The sequence below is a fragment of the Leptonychotes weddellii genome, chromosome 12, assembly GCF_054177405.1.
Source record: "Leptonychotes weddellii isolate Sample4059 chromosome 12, ASM5417740v2, whole genome shotgun sequence".
In the NCBI taxonomy this organism is placed as follows: domain Eukaryota; kingdom Metazoa; phylum Chordata; class Mammalia; order Carnivora; family Phocidae; genus Leptonychotes; species Leptonychotes weddellii.
This window is the reverse complement of record NC_138380.1, coordinates 38134452-38153907: the sequence shown is the minus strand read 5'-3', so window position 1 is coordinate 38153907 and position 19456 is coordinate 38134452. Positions and strand designations below refer to the sequence as shown.

The 19456-nt window shown below is 34.3% G+C and overlaps 1 protein-coding gene across 1 annotated transcript in view; it reads right to left on the bottom strand.

Annotated features, from left to right (window-relative positions):
• Window positions 1-19456, bottom strand: part of DPY19L2 (dpy-19 like 2) — an 88156-nt gene that overhangs the window by 57285 nt on the left and 11415 nt on the right. Inside the window, exons 5-9 of the mRNA XM_006734097.3 lie at window positions 12579-12699; window positions 9683-9776; window positions 4371-4428; window positions 2623-2714; window positions 1165-1264 (exon numbers count right to left, since the gene is read on the bottom strand). Of these exons, the coding sequence (XP_006734160.1) occupies window positions 1165-1264; window positions 2623-2714; window positions 4371-4428; window positions 9683-9776; window positions 12579-12699 (465 nt within the window). The remainder of the gene's footprint in view (window positions 1-1164; window positions 1265-2622; window positions 2715-4370; window positions 4429-9682; window positions 9777-12578; window positions 12700-19456) is intronic.

Genomic DNA, 19456 nt, shown 5'->3' with positions numbered 1-19456 from the left:
ACACCAGTCAGAATGGCTAAAATTAACCAGTCAGGAAATGACAGATGTTGGCGGGGATGAGGAGAAAGGGGAGCCCTCCTACACTGTTCGTGGGAATGCAAGCTGGTGTAGCCACTCTGGAAAACAGTATGGAGGTTCCTCAAAAAGTTGAAAATAGAGCTACCATACGACCCAGCAATTTCACTACTGGGTATTTACCCCAAAGATACAAATGTAGTGATCCGAAGGGGTACGTGCACCCCCATGTTTATAGCAGCAATGTCCATAGTAGCCAAACTATGGAAAGAGCCAAGATGTCCATCGACAGATGAATGGATAAAGAAGATGTGGTATATATATACAATGGAATATTATGCAGCCATCAAAAGGAATGAAATCTTGCCATTTGCAACAACGTTGGACCTGGAGGGTATTATGCTGAGCGAAATAAGTCAATCAGAGAAAGACATGTATCATATGATCTCACTGATATGAACAATTCTTAATTTCAGGAAACAAACAGGGTTGCTGGAGTGGTGGGGGGTGGGAGGCATGGGGTGGCTGGGTGATAGACATTGGGGAGGTATGTTCTATAGTGAATGCTGTCAATTGTGTAAGACTGTTGAATCACAGACCTGTACCTCTGAAACAAATAATACATTATATGTTAAAAAAAGAAGAAGACAGTAGGAAGGGAAAAATGAAGGGGGGCAATTGGAGGGGGAGATGAACCATGAGAGACTATGGATTCTGAGAAACAAACTGAGGGTTCTAGAGGGGAGGGGGGTGGGAGGATGGGTTAGCCTGGTGGTGGGTATTAAAGAGGGCACATATTGAATGGAGCACTGGGTGTTATACACAAACAATGAATCACGGAACACTACATCAAAAACTAATGATGTAATGTATAGTGATTAACATAATAAAATTAAAAAATAATAAAAAATAAAGTAATAGGAAAAAGTCTTTTGCATGTTGATCAATAAGATGTGCCTAACTAAACCAATACATTAATAGAATGTAGATTTACATAATTTTTTAAAAATCATACACATACGTAAACTTTATAATTATTCCACATTTTGAAAATCTATTAGGGCAGAAACATAATGACATTATAAAACTTCTATAAAAACAACCAAGTACATCTTGCATTGAACTTAAATTAGTTTAAAATCATCTTACCTGTGTAAAAAGTATAAACTGAGCAAACTGCCAGGGAAGCATAAAAGCAACATTGGAAAGACAGAGTGCAATAAAATGCCTTCTATTACTGATCGCGTTCCTTAATAGAGAGAATTGATACCAATAAGTTTTACCATAAAAGTAGCCTATCACTAAACAGAAAACTAACTGAAAAATGATGAAATCTAATGACCCCTTACCTTTGATATAAGGTAACAAAATATAGTTAAATTTAAAAGCCCATTAAAAAGAAGTGAAAATACCTGGGTTATAAAAATGCTTAGCATAAAACAATCTTAATTAGAGCTTTAAATATTGTATCTCATTTATCAGTAAATACAATACTTTAAACATAAAAGTTTATTTTCCTTTCACTAAGCATATTAGAAATTTAATACTCCAGCAATATGGTCAGAAAATAGTGTGAACTGACCCTCCAATATCTCAAAATATGCAGCATATATGAGCCACAACAGTTTTACATATCACTGCTTTTAGATTTCAAAAAGCAATGAAGAGGGGTGCCTGGGTGGCTCAGTTGGTTAAGCGACTGCCTTCGGCTCAGGTCATGATCCTGGAGTCCCGGGATCGAGTCCCACATCGGGCTCCCTGTTCGGCAGGGAGTCTGCTTCTCCCTCTGACCCTCCTCCCTCTCATGCTCTCTCTCATTCTCTGTCTCAAATAAATAAATAAAATCTTAAAAAAAAAAAAAAAAGCAATGAAGAAAAGTGTAAGTGTTGGTGCAATATTAAATTAACGACTATGAGAACACTTTAAAGAAAAAAATTAAAACAATGACTGAAAAAAAATTCTAGAATGCAGTTATAAACTACTGCATGTTGAAGTTTAAACTGCCCAGTCTGCAATTAAAAGATGTATCAGTAACCAACACCTTTTACCACAGATGGTTTTAGTATCTTTTAGAATATGAAAAAAGAGCTGTAAACATTTTGTGTAAATAATAAAAGTTGTATTAGATTTTGATAAATCCTTATACTATGGTATATAAATTTTCAAAAGCAAAATTTTAAATGTTCATATTGTTTAGTAATATTATCACAAAATATATTATTCTGTTATCTTATATTTACCAAACAAAAGTGACTTCTGGCTAAGCTACAGAGTATAAAGCATATAAAGGCTACAGTCCTAAATGTTGTAGTCAACACATTTCATTCCATGAAACCCCTGACTGGTTAGACTAAAATCACTTCCAAAAATTGGAAAATAAACCATCTTTCTAGGAATTTAGATTACCTAAAACCTGTAGTCTAGACTCTTAAGTAGAAAGCAACTTTTTACATAGTAATTTTAGATTATTTTCTCAACTGGATACTCTATTTTTAAAGTAACTAAAAATAAAGGGAAAACAAAATTTGATAATTATAACTTAATAGGTTGAAGTATATTTTAAGAAACTTAAAATATATTTAGATTTATTTTATAAATAAAAATTACCTGAGAATCAAAGTTAAAATGCACATCTGAAGTACAAGAAATGGATATGAAAAACTTTCCCGGAGAGGCGGTGTCCACATTACACGGGTAGCCTGAAATCAATAAAATACTTCACTTTATGTTCCATCGCAATAAATATTAATCTAAAAATCATGAGTAGGTTGGTTTTAATTTTAATACTAGACTCATTAATTTATGAATACCTGGGATAGCTTCTCAGTTTCTGGAGCTCTCTTAATGTGCATACAGGCATTAGGTAGAGAGCCATTAACTAGCAAGTCCAGAAGCAAGTAAAACCCAAAAATGCCAAACATAAGAAACCTAAAGGGCAAACAAGATGGTAGGTATAGGAGTGGTGAGGATTTTGGAACTGAAAAACCAGATCCACATTCCAGCTCTGCAGTAAGGACCCTGGCATCCCAGGGCTTTGGCATGTATGTATGCCCAGAAAAAATCTAACCAAGTGTCACCTAGGGCATTCACAAACACCAAGAGAGTTTAAACATAACAAGTTTAATGAGTATAAGCACACACTACAAGTAACTAAAATTGTCTCTGAATTTGTGAAATACACCTTCAAAAGAGTTAACGGTTAAGTTTCTAAAAACACCTGGAAGTATCTGGAAATTACTAATGTGATACATAAATTAAAGTACTGACATTTTGTATAGACTTTAAAACTAATTATTTTTAAGACATGAGTGAGAATATTATAAAAGTTTTATATCAAGAACTCTAAAATTCTAGAAAGAATTGAAACTCTTATAAACTCTTATTACTCCTCTTCTAAGAAACCAAAACTAAACTTTAAAAGATGGATTATGGTATGTATAAGAAAGTCAATTCATCTGGCACACTCAAAGAAAAGGTTTTGTCTTTACATGAACACACTGGTAAATGAATGTATTTGTTTAAGTTTACATATTTATGTATAATTTTTATGATTCCTTTGTCTGATTTTCTAAAATTCATCAATTATTTACCTTTTCTAGTAGTAATGGATAAAAACTTCAACCAACCCTATGTAATCCATGCCACAACATATTATATAGTTTCCAAAAGCTAGCAGTCATATTCTCTCACTTTTCATTGCTACATCTCAGCATTGAACAGAATCTGGCACAGGTTACATACTCAGTATACTGTTGAATGAATCTAACATATTCTAAATAAGTTTCTATGAACTCTTTGTAGGTGGACTATATCCCATTGGACTGAGTTAGTAAATTTCTATTTTGAATTCAGCATTTTGTGTAATTGAAAAGGCAGCATGATGTAATAGAAGGAAGCAAGGTTTTGGAGCCAGACAGATGGAAAATGGGAAGCCCAGTTTCACCAGTTATTGAATGTGGAATCTTGTATAAGTAACATAACAACTATAAATTTCAATTTCATATCTTCTACTGTGAGGATAATAACTACCTTCCATAAAAGTGTCATGGGAGTAAATGAGATAATGTTTATATAAAGTGCCTGAACTCAATAAGTACAGTATTTCCTTTTTCAACAAAACAGAGTATTTGGATTTTCTACAAAATATAGGTACACTAAAAATCAGGCAAGATAATTTCACATCATAAATTCTAATTATGTAAAATGTGGATAGACATGATTAAAATATGAATATTAACATGATAAAATATTGCAAAGTCCTAAATAACATGCAAATTATATCTTGTTTTGATGAATATACTTCCTTGTTCCCATACAGCCCCTCTATCTTAAAAACTATTTTCTAGAAAACAAACCTCTCCATGGTTGAAAAAGTAGCATAATACTGTAATTAGACCTCCAAGTTGAGTCCCACTGTTAAAAAAAAAAAGAGTATACATTAATAATTCATAAAAATATAGTGAGTTTTTTACAAAATTATCTTAGAATTTAAAGTCATATTTAAAATGCTATAGTACTAAACCCCATACAAAATAATGCAAAAATTTCAAAAGTATGCATGTAATGTTTTAATCTTGAATGTACAAGTATACAAAATATACAAAGTAATCTGAATTTTATAATTTGTTGTATTTAAAATATTTTCTAAATAAAACATATAAGATGTGAATGTAAAAATTTTTAACAGGCGGGGCGCCTGGGTGGCTCAGATGGTTAAACGTCTGCCTTCGGCTCGGGTCATGATCCCAGGGTCCTGGGGTCGAGTCCCACATCGGGCTCCCTGCTCCTTGGGAGCCTGCTTCTCCCTCTGCCTCTCTCTCTCTGTCTCTCATGAATAAATAAGTAAAATCTTTAAAAAAAAAATGGTGTTTAAAAAAAAAATTTTTAACAGGCAGGCCAGGACTTCAAAGTTTATATTGCATTCTCTGAATTTTCTGGAGGCCAGTTTTTTATTGAAATTGGATTTCAGTGACTGAGAGACAAAGACAAGAGCCCAGCAGTTTCACTTAACAGTGACTTTGAACTGTCTAAATTACTGCAAACATTCTTTGATTCAGTCCCAAAGAAACCACCATGCAGAATACAAAACTCAGATCCTGAATGGCTGATGATCATCAAAGATTAAGAACCATTTCTTGGGGCGCCTGGGTGGCTCAGTCATTAAGCGTCTGCCTTCGGCTCAGGTCATGATCCCAGGGTCCTGGGATCGAGCCCCACATCGAGCCCCACATCGGGCTCTCTGCTCAGCGGGGAGCCTGCTTCTCCCTCTCCCACTCCCCCTGCTTGTGTTCCCTCTCTCACTGTGTTTCTCTCTGTCAAATAAATAAATAAAATCTTTAAAAAAAAAAAAAGAACCATTTCTTAAAGTTGCCTTTTCTTTGTAAGTTTTCATCACTGTATCCACAGCTTCACACTTGGAAGACAATAAATATCACATGAATGATGGAAGAACAGATGGAATGAGCTCAAAACAAGCAAAGCTAATGGGAAGTGATTTACCATTAATAGATTTTCACTAAAGAAAATTCAAAGGATGTCTTTGAAAAGAAAGAAATTGCGAGGAGGAAGGTGTAAGAAGCAGAACAAATGCAGCCTACAGAACGTAGGATCATGTGGATATAAATCTAAGCAAGAATTGACAATATAAAAAAAAAAAAAGAATCGACAATATAAACAGCAATAATAGTGCCTGCTGTGGAGGGTAATAGAGGCACTAAACTATGATAGTAATTATAAGATGTGAGGGGCTGTTTTGAAGCAAAGTGTCCTAAAATTCTTTGTACTGATCAGAAGAAGGGGAAAGATCTCAATTAATTTTGGACTTGATAAAGTCAGATATGCAGGTTACCATTTTATCATTAACCACCAAAAGAAGAGAAATGGAAAATTTCTATTCTTCCTTCCAAGTTAACACCAACAGGGGAGAGCGGCCAGGGTAAGAAATAAAAAATTTACCCCCAATTCCTATTTCTTTTGTTTCTCATATGCCATCACTTCCAATCTCACAGTTTTGGCAACACTTTTATAGCCAACATTTTTTATATCTACATATCCTTCTCAAAGACTGGAGCCTAATAATGTATTTGATATTATAGAACTGTGTAACCAATTTAGAGAAGACCATCACCTCCTGAGGAGCTCTCCCAGTGAAAAATACAAATTTAAAAAAAATTTAGTCTTGTGTAACATTTTACATATTAAAGAAGCATAATAGGAGCTAATTTCAAAAATAGAACATTTTAAAGCCTGCCAACATAATCTAAAAGTAATTTTCCCTCAAAATACTGATGAGTTTATATTTTCCTATAAGGCATAAATAAAAAAGTACATAAAATTTTCTAGTTCCTAGAACAATTATAAAGTGAACATACTTGTAACTAAAAGCATAATATCACTGGAACAGAAAACTGATCATCACACTCTGAGTCTCCACTTGATACCCCTTCAGACAGCCACTATCCTGATTTTTGTGATTATTAACATAACCACATCTATACACATATCAATAGTATGATTTAATCTGTTCTTAAACTTTACACAAATGGAAGTTGCATCTTTTAAGTTTGTGCTTACCTTCATTCATTCAACACTATATTTGTAAGATTTGTCCATGTTGATGTATGTAGCTATAGCTCATTCATTCTCAATATTGTACAGTATTCCACTGTATTAATGAACTGTAATGTGTACATTTCTCTGTTGTTAGACATTTGAGTTGTTTTCAGTTTGCAGCTATTACAAACAATACTGTTATATTCTTGTACATACTTCCTGGTGTACATGTACAAAATTTCTTAGGCATATGTATACATACATATTTTTATATATATTAGTATAATTGGCACACAATGTTACATTAGCTTCAGGTATACAACATAACGATTCAACATCTATACTCACAAGTGTAGCTACCACCTGTCACCACACAACGCTATTACAATGCCATTGACTATATTCCCTATGCTGCACCTTTCCACCCTGTGACTTATTCATTCCATAACTGGACGCCTGTATCCCCACCCCCCTTCCCCAGTGGCAACCACCAAGTTTGTTCCCTGTATGTATATACTTTATAAAGGAATTGTGGAGTTAGAAGGTATCTACACCTTCAACTCTACTAAATTATGCACAGTTTTTCCAAAATAATTTTACTAATTTATATGTCCATCTGCCATGGTTAAAAGTTTCTTTTGCCAATCTAGTAGATGTGAAATAGTATGTCATGGTTTAAATTTGTATTTTTCTGATAACTAATGATGTTGGTCAACTTTACATATGTTTATTGGTAATTTGGAATTCTTCTGGTATATATTTGATCATGAATATTTTGTGCAGTTTTCTATTGGGCTGTCTTCTTAGTCTTTGTCTACCCTCTAGAATATACATTCCATGAGGACAGAGATTGTATTCCTGGCACCTAGAGTAGTGCTTCTGGTCACAGTAAGCATTCAATAAATTAGTTAAATCATCAAATTAATGATTGTAATGTCTGGATACTATGTTTGGTATATGCTTTGCAATATCTTTTCCCAGTCTGTGGCTTATCATTTTATTGTATAATATCTTGAGGAACTTAAATTCTTCCCATCAAATTTATTAGTTTTCTTCTTCATGGCAAAACTTTTCTTAAGTTTAAAAGAAATCTTTTCTTATCCCAAGTTACTGATATTCTTCTATATAACATTTTAAGCATTTTATAACTTTGTCTTTCATATTTTGTAATCTAACTTGAATTTAATTTTCATATAGTTCCAACTTCTCTTTGTTCCTTATGATCTTCCAATTATTCCAGCACCATTTATTGAGAAGATGGTCCTTACCTACTGATGTACAATAACCACTCTATCATACATCAAGTGTCTTTAAATGGGACAAGTGTTTCTGAGACCTGCTTTATTCCACTGATCTACTTGCCTATCCCTATGCGACAATCACATTGCCTTATTTATATCGGTTTTATAATACAGAAATGATTACTAAAGCAAGTCCTCCTATCTTGTTCAAGAATGTCTCCACTATTTTAGGCCCTGTGCATTTCTGAACAATTTTAAAATCAGTTTGCCAAGGCAAACAAAATTGGCAATGTACTGAATCTATAAATCAATTGGAATAACTCTCAACTTTTTGTCTTCTAATCCATGATTTATTTATATTTATTTAGATATCCACTTATTTAGATTTCCCAAAAGTCTCTAAAAAAGTTCTACAATTTTCCCAAAGAGGTCATACATATTTCTTATCAAATATTTATCAAAAATTTCATGCTTTCAAGGCTTTTCTAAATGGCATCCTTTTAAAATTTCACTTAAAAAAACAAAGTATAGATTTACAATGTCTGCATATTAATTTTTGTATTCAGTAACATTATAAATTTTATGATTTTAGTACTTTACCCATAGATTCTTTTGGATTTTCTACATAAAATCATGTGATCTGCTTTAAGGACAGACACTTGTTTCTTTTTTCCAAGTTTTCCAATCTTTATACTTACTACTACTTTTTCTTGACTTACTGTGCTGGATAGGATACCTGGTACAATGTTGCAAATGTAACAATTTTTTATTGGTACTATGCTAGTATTTTTAAGCTGAAAATTTCCTAAAACAAGAAGTGTATATATATTAATCTCTACATAGACATAAACCCTATGAAAACCCAATATGAACTCAATACTTACTGAAAGATTAGATCTAGATTTTTAACTTTAAATGTTGTGCAGTTCAAGAATAACATTATAAAGAAAGCTGATGATCAGTTAGGAATATATTCTGCTGTAAGAAACAAAACCTAACAAAAGTGACTTAAATAACATGGATGTTTATTATGTCATTCAACAAGAAAATGAAAGGTAAGTGTTGGCATTGGTTCAGCAGCACAAGGACGTTAGGGCAGACTTATGCTATGTTTATGGCCTTTCCTTCAGGGTCACAAGATGACCGCAGCAGCTCCAGGTATCACATTTGAGTTTAAAAGCAGGAGACAGAGAAGGGACAGCTGAAATCTATCCTTTTATAAGAAAGACAAATGCTTTCCTAGGTGTAAACAAGACTGATTTCACCATATTTTTCACTGAAAAAAACTAGCTCATATGGATATCCCAAGAAGCAATGGAGAGTGGGAAGCAAAATACATAATTGTCGTAATTAACTTCAACCTATCACCTGAGATTGGACACACTGCTACCCCAAACCAAATTGTGGTACTATTAACAAGAAAGATAGGCTATCAAATGTAAGTGTCTGCTACAGTGATACACGTTTTCTTTTACTTCTTTCTTAATTTCACATTTACAGACACTAAAATTAGAAATAACCTGCCACTAATGCCAACCAAAGATTCCTGTTATAGTAATTTTACATATTGTCTAGAAGTATTCTCATTAAAAACTTCAAGGAATTTTAATTAGTTTTTAAAAAAAAAATCCCCACAAGGATAAAAGAGAGGCCTTTAAGATATTTTATTTATTTTTTATTTTTTTGGCTTTTAAGATATTTTAGTGACAGCTCTAGTTTCTGGTTGCGCGATACCAGCTAAGTTTCTGAAAAAAATAAATTTATAAAATTCCATATTAATCAATTAATCTCATAATTATCCTTTTCATTTAATCAGAAAATGTCAGCCAGTCCTTATAAGCCCACTGAGAGATCTTTTAATACAGTAATCTTACCTCAGGTATGCACCATATATGAAGAACAATCCCATCATTACTCCATTTAAAATAAAAATCACAGCAACATAAAAGCAAGCAGGGTCTCCCAATCCTTTAAAAAAACAGATTATTCAGTATTTAATGAATAAATGACTATAAAGCAATTGGGCATAATTATCTCAGTGCTTTATAATCAAGGGTTCATGAACTTGAGGAAAACATTCACTGTTCAGATTGCTGCTCTATTTAAGAGTTACAGAAGTACTTTCCCTTTACTTGAGGTATTATTATACTGTAATGATTAGCTGGTGCTTCACTTTGTTTAGGTGATGCTGCTATTGTTCATTATCTACAACTCTCTGTGGAGAGTCACTGCATACATTACAGGAGAAAACCCACTGCATTATTTTTTCCCTTGCTAGGCTCTAGGATGAGTAAGATATGGCCCCTGACCTCAAGCAGCACCTTTAGTCCATATGAGATGACCTAGTTCCTTGATCCATTATTATGTATAGAAAAAACCTTAATTCTTAATATATCCCATGTATAAACAATGTGTGTGTGTGTGTGTGTGTGTGTGTAAACACACATATAGTCTATTAGGTGCTATACAATGATCACACAGAATTCTCAGAACGGATCTATGAGATTAGTTAGTAAGAAAATACTCTTACTACTGACTGAGATAACAGAACACAGAAAACTTAAATAGCTCGCCAAAAGTTATTTAGGTGTAACTGATGGAGCCAAGATCTGAAGGCTGGCTTTTCTGATTCCTTCTACTTCTCTGACCATTCCTTTTCAGTCTGCTGTAATAACCTCCTCCATTACACACCACACCTCTTCACTGTTGTATCACCTTAGGTTCTGTCATAGGCCCTCTTCTTTTCTCAATCTGCATATTCTCCTTAAGGAAATTCTTTTTTTAATATTTTCACTTATTTTATTTAAATTCAATTAGTTAACACATAGTGTATCATTAGTTTCAGATGTAGAATTCAGTAATTCATCAGTTGCATATAACACCCAGTGTTTATTACATTATGTGCCCTCATTAATGTCCATCACCCAGGTACCCCATCCCTCCCACCTCCCCTCCAGCAACCCTCAGTTTCCTATGGTTACGAGTCTCTTATGGTTGTTTTGTCTCCCTCTCTGATTTTGTCTTATTTTATTATTCCCTCCCTTGCCCTCTGATCCTGTTTTGTTTCTTAAATTCTACATATGAGTGAAACCATATGATAATTGTCTTTCTCTGATTGACTTATTTCGCTCAGCATAATACCCTCCAGTTTCATCCATGTTGATGTAAATGGTAAGATTTCATCCTTTTTGGTAGCTGGGTAATATTCCATTGTATATATATATATACCAGATCTTCTTTATCCATTCATCTGTTGATGGACATCCGGGCTCTTTCCATAGTTTGGCTATTGTGGACATTGCTGCTATAAACATTGGGGTGCAGGTGCCCCTTTGGATCACAACGTTTGTATCCTTTGGGTAAATACCCAGTAGTGCAATTGCTGGGTTGTAGGGTAGCTCTACTTTTAACTTCTTGAGGACCGTCCATACTGTCTTCCAGAGTGGCTGTACCAGCTTGCATTCTCACCAGCAGCATAAGAGAGTTCCCCTTTCTGCACATCCTCACCAATATCTGTCGTTTCCTGTCTTGTTAATTTTAGCCAGTCTCCACAGTGTAGGGATAGAGGGAACATACCTCAGTATCATTAAAGCCATATACGAAAAGCTTCCCACAGCGAGTATCATTCTCAATGGGGAAAAACTGAGAGCTTTCCCCCTAAGGTCAGGAACACGATAGGGATGTCCACTATCACCACTGCTATTCAACATAGTACTAGAAGTCCTAGCCTTAGCAATCAGACAACAGAAGAAATAAAGGACATCCAAATTGGCAAAGAAGAAGTAAAACTCTCTCTCTTCGCAGATGACATGATACTTTATGTGGAAAACCCAAAAGACTCCACCCCAAAATTGCTAGGTCTCATACGGGAATCCTTAAGGAAATTCTTATACTTCCAAGGCTCCAATGATCATCTGTATACAGATGACTCCAAGTTTATATTAGACCAGAACTTTCTTCTTCCTATATATGTCCAGGCAGGTAGCCACTTGACACTTCCACTTTGAGGTCTCCCAGGTACTTCAAACTACCGTAGCAATTCAAACCTGCTACTTTTAAAATGTTTTTACCATTCAAAGAAACTCAATTACTTAAGCCAGAAACCGCTGTTACATGACTTCACTCTCCTTCCCCTCTCCCATCAATCCATTACCAAATCTTGTCAATTCTGCTTCCAAAATCTCCCAGATATCTGCATTTTCCAGTTATCCGTCCTGCAATCAGCTGCTGAGGGAATAACAGTCTCCTCTCTGGCATCACTGAACCCACTTTTGTCCTTTACTAGTATCTTTTCCATATAACTGGCAAAATAATGTTTTTAAAATGTTAACTTGCTAAAATTCTTCAATGAGTAAAGTATAAAATCCTTAGCCAGCAAGTGGTCTTTTGTTTTCTGACTCTTGCTTACATTCCCAGCATCATTTCACACCATTTTTCTCTCTTTCTCTCTCTGCACCCAGAAGTCTAGCCTTCTTTCAGTTTTCTCTCGCCTTGGGACTTCTGAATATTCTGGTTCCTATTCTTGAAACACTTCTCCCTTACTCCTAACCTTAGCAATCTCATTTTCTTATTTGTAACACCCATCGCAATTGTAACTACTAATGCTCTTCTTATGTGTAAACTCTGTGAAGGTGAGGTCCGTGACTACCTGGGTCATCTTGATCCCAACAGTAAATACTAACTTATCACTCAGTGACAACTTAATGAATATCATATATGCACATATATACAATTAATGACAACACAGCAACATTTTAGAAAGAAACATGCCTTCACAACTTTGAACTTCATTTAAAGGTTCTACTCTGGTGACATTCCAGCAGGTCTTAGCTTCTAGCCCAAATAAATTCATTATTCCCACAAATGTGCGATACCAGAAGGCTATAATCACCTACAAAGACAAAAACAAAAAGAGATGATGGAAGAAAAGATCCTATCTTCATAATAATAATTTTTCCAAAATACTATTTTATGATGGTTTCCTTTGACATTATAAACTTTGACAAATTTATTTAAATCATTTCATTTGGAAAACAGTCATTTTAAGATTATATATATATACATACAATAAACTAAATTTGTATATTACTGATTAGTGTACATCTACAAAAATTTGTTATGATCACCATCTCTGTAGTATATTCTTTGATCAATTCTACATAAAAAACAGTAGCTGTAAAATAAGTAAATAGCTTATAATTAAAATATGATGGTGATTAATAGGAAAATACAATGATTTACAGGAATATTTCATAACATTTCATTTATTGAATTTATTTGCTTCACAGTCTAAAAAATATAAAACCAACTACATATGGAATAATAGCTCCTGTGCCCATTAAAACTTTGACCAAGCAGGTTTCATTAACCAATTCTTCCCATTCTGCAAACCACTTTGTGAAGTTTAAAGACAAAGGAAAAGAACAACCACAGAAAACTACAAACAAAATGGTCATGCCTGGGAGATTTTTTTTTAATAATTTATAGATTTGGGAAAAATAAAGCAAAATCATTGGGAAAAGAATAAAAAAATAAAGAGTTCAAAGTGAAAAGTGAAAACCACCCAGAGCTAACTATTTTTAATATTTTGGTGATCATCCTTCCAGTCTCCCCCTTGGTATATAAAAACACATAGCTAGATCCGGTATCCTATAATATTATGTAAGATGTTAACATAATACACATCACCAAACATCATAAACATCTTTCCATATACAAAAAGTATAAATTCATTATTTTATCACTTACTCTTATAAACCTGACCTTATACAAAAAAATTGTAATATATTCTTGTGTATTTATCATCCATGTACAAAAACTTACCACATTAAATGTATGTACTAAATCTAGAATTGTATTCCTTTCTGAGAGATAGTTTGATATAATAAGAAAACACTGCTTTAAAGTCAGAATTGAACACAAATTCTGACTCTGCAAGTTATGGTTTGATATCCTGAAGTAAATCCTTCAACCTCTGAACGTTGGCCACCTCATCTCTAAAATGATGTTAATAATAACCACCTTGCAGGAGTGATGAGGGATTAGAGCTTACATGCTGGCATATAGTTAAGCATTAAATGCTTTGCCTTTTCAAAATACATTATTCCAAACTTAACACTTTTAGCTTTGGGTGAGAAATTAATCTCCTTATGAACACAAAAAGTATGGACATTCATTTCAACACTGAAGTAACATATAAGGTTGCAACCATATCTAGATCTTCTCCATATTGTATCTATGCAATGTGAAATAAGACCGAATGATTCCTTGTTGCCTCATCCTTTATGATACTATTTACGTTATCATGATAATTTTTTCATAACATCAAGGAGACTGAAAACTGCTAATTATTCAATATCTTTGAATAAGTAAAAAGAAAAAATTAGCTAATGTCTTAGAGAACATAGTTAGAAATTAATGGAACAAGAAACGATTTTACTAAAGTTCTAAAAATAACCCTAAAACTAGTGTAATAAGCTAAATCCTCATCTTATACACACAGAATAAATCAACATTAACTAAAATTGAAGATTCGAGAAATCGGTTGTCTTTTAAATTTTTGCACTTACACTAGAGTCATACAGATAATCATCAGAGGAAATAAGAACAGAAGAGTGTCTCTGAAGGTAAGCTGGGATATAAAGAAAGCTGGTGCAGAAAACAGCTTCTTTCATCTTAGAACTTAGGTCTATACTATACAATTGTTACTACTAAAAATTACATTGAAAAATACTTACAGAAATAAAAAAAGGGGGGCACCTGGGTGGCTTAGTCACTTAAATGTCTGACTTTGATTTTGGCTCAGGTCATGATCTCAAGGTTGTGAGATCAAGCCTCGTGTCAGGCTCCACACTGGGCATGGAGCCTGCTTAAGATTTTCTCTCTCCTTCTCCCCTTACCCCTCCCCCACCTCTTTTTTCCCTCTCTAAAAAAAAGGAAAAAAAGAAATCTGGGAAGCCCCCAAGTACTTGGAAATTAAACAACATAATACCAAATATCCACTAGATCAAAGAGAAAAATCAATGGGAAATTAGAAAATAACTTGAACAGAACAAAAAATGAAAAACAATATATAAATAGTTAAATAATACGAATTTCTGCTTTGGAGAAGATGGAGTAGACGTACTTTCTGCTATTTCTTCTGGGAATTATATAAATCAAACATAAGAAGACCCTGAAAGGTAGAGAGAAGGCAAACTACCTAGGGATCTTAGGACCCAAGGAACAACATGGTGATGAGTTTCCTGGACTTTCCTTTTGCCTCATTTTCTCAGATTTGGAGTTAAAGAGCCTGACAACCAGAAACACCAATGGGTTCAGACACAAAAAAAGACTGACAAAAGCCTGTTCTCTCTAGCTAAAGGACCAGGAAAGTGGCAGCCTAGGAATACATAAAAACTTTATAAACAATAATCTCTCCCCTCACCCAAATACCACAGAAAACAACAATAACAACAACAAAAACCCATATGGTCCCCCCAATAAAGGTCAAATTGGGAACTAGACTTCAACCTTCTCTAAGCTTTTAATACGTCATCTCAACTCACCCACTAAAATGTTGTTAAGAGAAAGCCAAGTAGGACGCTCTCTATCCCCACGGTGTCAGTACAGACCATGTAAGGAGCCTGGACTTCTACCCCAACCAGCAATAAGTCATCCTTTCCCCTTCCCAGTGTGGTAGTGTAAGAGAAGGCTTAGTGAGGAGTCAGGGCTTTCATTATCACCCAGGGGTAACAAGGCTATCCACACCATGGTGTCTACAGAGATCAGAGTTGGTCAGAACTCTGATCCCACTCAAAGGTAACGAGGAATACCTCTACCTTGGGGTCAACAGAGGCCAGGAGAGAAACCTGGACTTCGATACCCAACTGGCAATAACAAGATGGCAGACGTCCTCCTTCCTTTGCTGGAGTGATGCCAAAGAAAGTCAGCTAAAACTAAGGTTTAAATAAGATCCAGTTTCATAAAATAATGATCAAATGTCCATCAATGAATGGACATTGATGTCCAATATAATGAAACTCACTCATCATATCAAGAACCATAAGGATCTCAAACTGAATGGAAAAAAATCAAGAGATTCCAAAAATGAGATGACAAAAATATTAGAATAATTGCTCCAATGAGAAATTATGAATGTACTGGAAACAAAAACCCAGAAAGTCTCAGGAAAGAAACAGAAGATATGAAACAAAATTTCAGAACTGAAAAATACAATAACCAAAACTAAAACTCAGTGAATGAGCTTAACAGCTGAATGAAGGGATAGAGGAAAATAATCCATGAACTCATAGACAAAGCAACAGAAATTGCTCAATCTGGGCAACAGAGAAAAAAAAGATTTGAAAAAAAAATAATAATAAGGTTCCCTAGGGACCTCTGGGACTATAAGAAAAGATCTAACATTTGTTATCACTGAAGTCTTGGAAAGAGAAAAGAAAGAAGAAACCAAAGCTGAGCAAAACAAAAATAGGATAAAACCAAAGAAATCCACACCAAGACACATCACACTTTTGGAAAACTTTTAAACATCATACTTCTGAACACTTGTGAAAACTAAAAAAATAAATAAATAGATAGCAACAAGGAAGAAAAAAAAATCTTACCTAAGAAGAAAAACAATTCAACTGACAATAGATTTCTCATCAAAAACCACGAAAGGCCAGAATAAAGTAGCATAATTATCAAATGCTGAAAGAAAAAAACTGTCAACCTAGAATCCTATATCCAGCAAAAAAAAAAAAAAAAAAAGTCTTCAAGAATTAAAGGGAGTTTTACATGAAGGATGAAACAAAACTAGTAAAGTATGTTGTTAGCAGACTTACCCTAAAAGAATAGCTAAAGAAAATTCTCTAAACAGAAATGAAATTATAAAAGAAGGCATCTTAGAACATAAGGAAGAAATTTAAAAAATGGATAAAATAAACTTCACTTTTCGAGTTTTTTAAAAATAAGTTTGAAGGCTAAAAGAAACATCATAGTACTGTCTGATGTGGTTTTAAATGGATGTAGAAGAAATATTTAAGATGATGATGTTATGAAGGGAGAAGGGTAAAGAGATGTAAAGAGAGGTAAGGTTTCTGCACCTCATTTGAACTAGTAAAATGAGAGCAGGAGTAGACTGTAGTAAGTTATGTATAGGTAATATACATAATATAGTGAGGTCACAGGGCAAACTCCTATTCCCCATATTGGAGACTGACAGGCAAACTGAGAGAATCACAACTTAGTGGAACATAAACCCATGAGCAAAAACCTCCATGGGAAGCAGTTGGAGAGTAGGGAAAAGCTAAATTATAATTGATAAATTGCTGGAGGCATAAGGTAGACAAGTTTGAGAGTCAAAAATTCCAGGGAGACCCCGTAATAGGGGAAATGCCAGCACATTTATGAGTTTTACTTCTAGGAGCTCACCAGGCTCCTACAGCGAATATCAGAGAAAAATCTCCTGCTTTTGGCAAGGGGTAGTAGAAAAAAGACCATTTTGAAATACACCAAAGCACTCTCTTCTTCTTAACAAAGCCTGCCTCAGGAGAAATTATTTTACTAGAGCCTAACCTACTAAGGTTTTATCAGAGCCTAACAGAGACGGAAGCAGGGAAATACCCAATTCCAGCCCCTTCTAGCCACCCTGTTGCACCTAAACAGGAGAAAAAACCTGAGAACTTGTGACGTTCACAGCCCAGAGGCACAGGTTCATAAAAGACTGACACCTAGTGAGAGGATTACAGAATACTTCTTTTTTTTTTTAAGATTTTTATTTATTTATTTATTTGAGAGAGAATGAGATAGAGAGAGAGCATGAGAGCAGGGAGGGTCAGAGGGAGAAGCAGACTCCCTGCTCAGCAGGGAGCCCGATGCAGGACTCGATCCTGGGACTTTCAGTTTTAGAGGTTTCTATTGAAATAAACTCAGGCTCAGGGATTTTTCTTCAGCTATGTCCAGTCTACTAATAAGTCAATCAAAGGCATTCTTGATTTCTGTTACAGTGTTTTTGATCTCTAGCAATTCTTTTTGGTACTTTTTAAGAATTTCTTTCTTTCTGCTTACATTACCTATCTTTTCTTACATGCTATTTACTTTATCCATTATAATTTTTAACATATTAATCATAGTTGTTCTAAATTCCCAATTTGATAATTCCAACATCCCTGCCATGTCTGGTTTCTGATGCTTGTCCTATTTCTTCAGCTGTGTTTTTGGCTTTTAGTATGCCTTGTAATTGTTTCTTAATAGCTGGACCTGATGTCCTGAGTAATAAGAACTGCTGTAAATAGGCTTTTAGTAGTGTGGTGATAAGAAGTATTCTGGGGGCACTTGGGTGGCTCAGTTGGTTAAGCAACTGCCTTCGGCTCAGGTCATGATCCCAGGGTCCTGGGATCAAGCCCAGGTTCTGGCTCCCTGCTCAGTGGGGAGTCTGCTTAGCCCTCTCCCTCTGCCCCTCCCCACCTCATGCTCACGCACATGCTCTCTCTCAAATAAATAAAATCTTTAAAAACAAACAAACAGTAACAACAAAAAACCCCTGGAATATTCAAGAACCATGGGACAATAAAAGGTGTACCATACACATAATGGGAATACCAGAAGGAGAAGGGAGAAAGGAACAGAAGAAATATTTGAAATGACTCAGGAGTCCCTCAAAATGATGTCAGATACCAAACCACAAACCAGGAAGCTCAGAGAACACCAACCAGGATAAATGCCAAAAAATGACACCGAGGCATGTTGTATTCAAACTACAGAAAATCAAAGATAAAGAAAAAATTCTGAAAAAAGCCAGAAAAAAAAAGACACATTACTTATATGGGAGTAAAGATAAGAATTACATCTGACTTTTCCTCAGAAACCATTCAAACAAGAAGAAACTGGGCTGCTATATTTAAAGTGCTGAGAGAAAAAAAACAACTTAGAATTCTGTATCATGTGAAATTATCCTTTAACAGTGAAGGAGAAATAAAGATTTTCTCAAACAAAAATTGAGGGACTTTGTACAAAAGTTCTTTAGAGGGGACAAAAAAAGATATAGATCAGAAACTTACATTTCCATAAAGAAAAAAGAGCATCAAAAAAAGAAAAGTGAAGATAAAAATAGAAACTTTCCTTTTTCCTATTCTTAACTGATCTAACATATAAGCTTTGTTCAAAATAGTAATAGCAACAATGTATTCAACTATGTATAATTATGAATGTGTGTATGCTTGTGTACAGGTGACATGAATGACAGAAAGGATTCAGGGGTTGGGAGGGAGGAATTACAATTATTTTGTTATTATAAGGTACTGACACTACCCAGGAAGTGGTTTAATATTATTTGAAAGAGGTCCTGGATTAGTCATAAATGTATATTATAAACTCTAGGGCAACCAAAAAGTGTAAAAAAAGAATTATAACTGATATCCTAAAAAAGGAGAGAAAATGCAATAATATAAAAGCTCAATTAAAACCACAAAAGGCATAGAAAGAATGGAAGTAAAAACAGTAAAAAGAACAAAGGCAACAAATAGAAAATAGTAACAAATATAGTAGATATCAATCCAACTTTATCAATTATCACTTTGAATGTTAATGATATAAATGTACCAATCAACAGATAGAAATTGTCGAAGTGGATCAGAAAAGACCCAACCACATGTTATCTAAAAGAA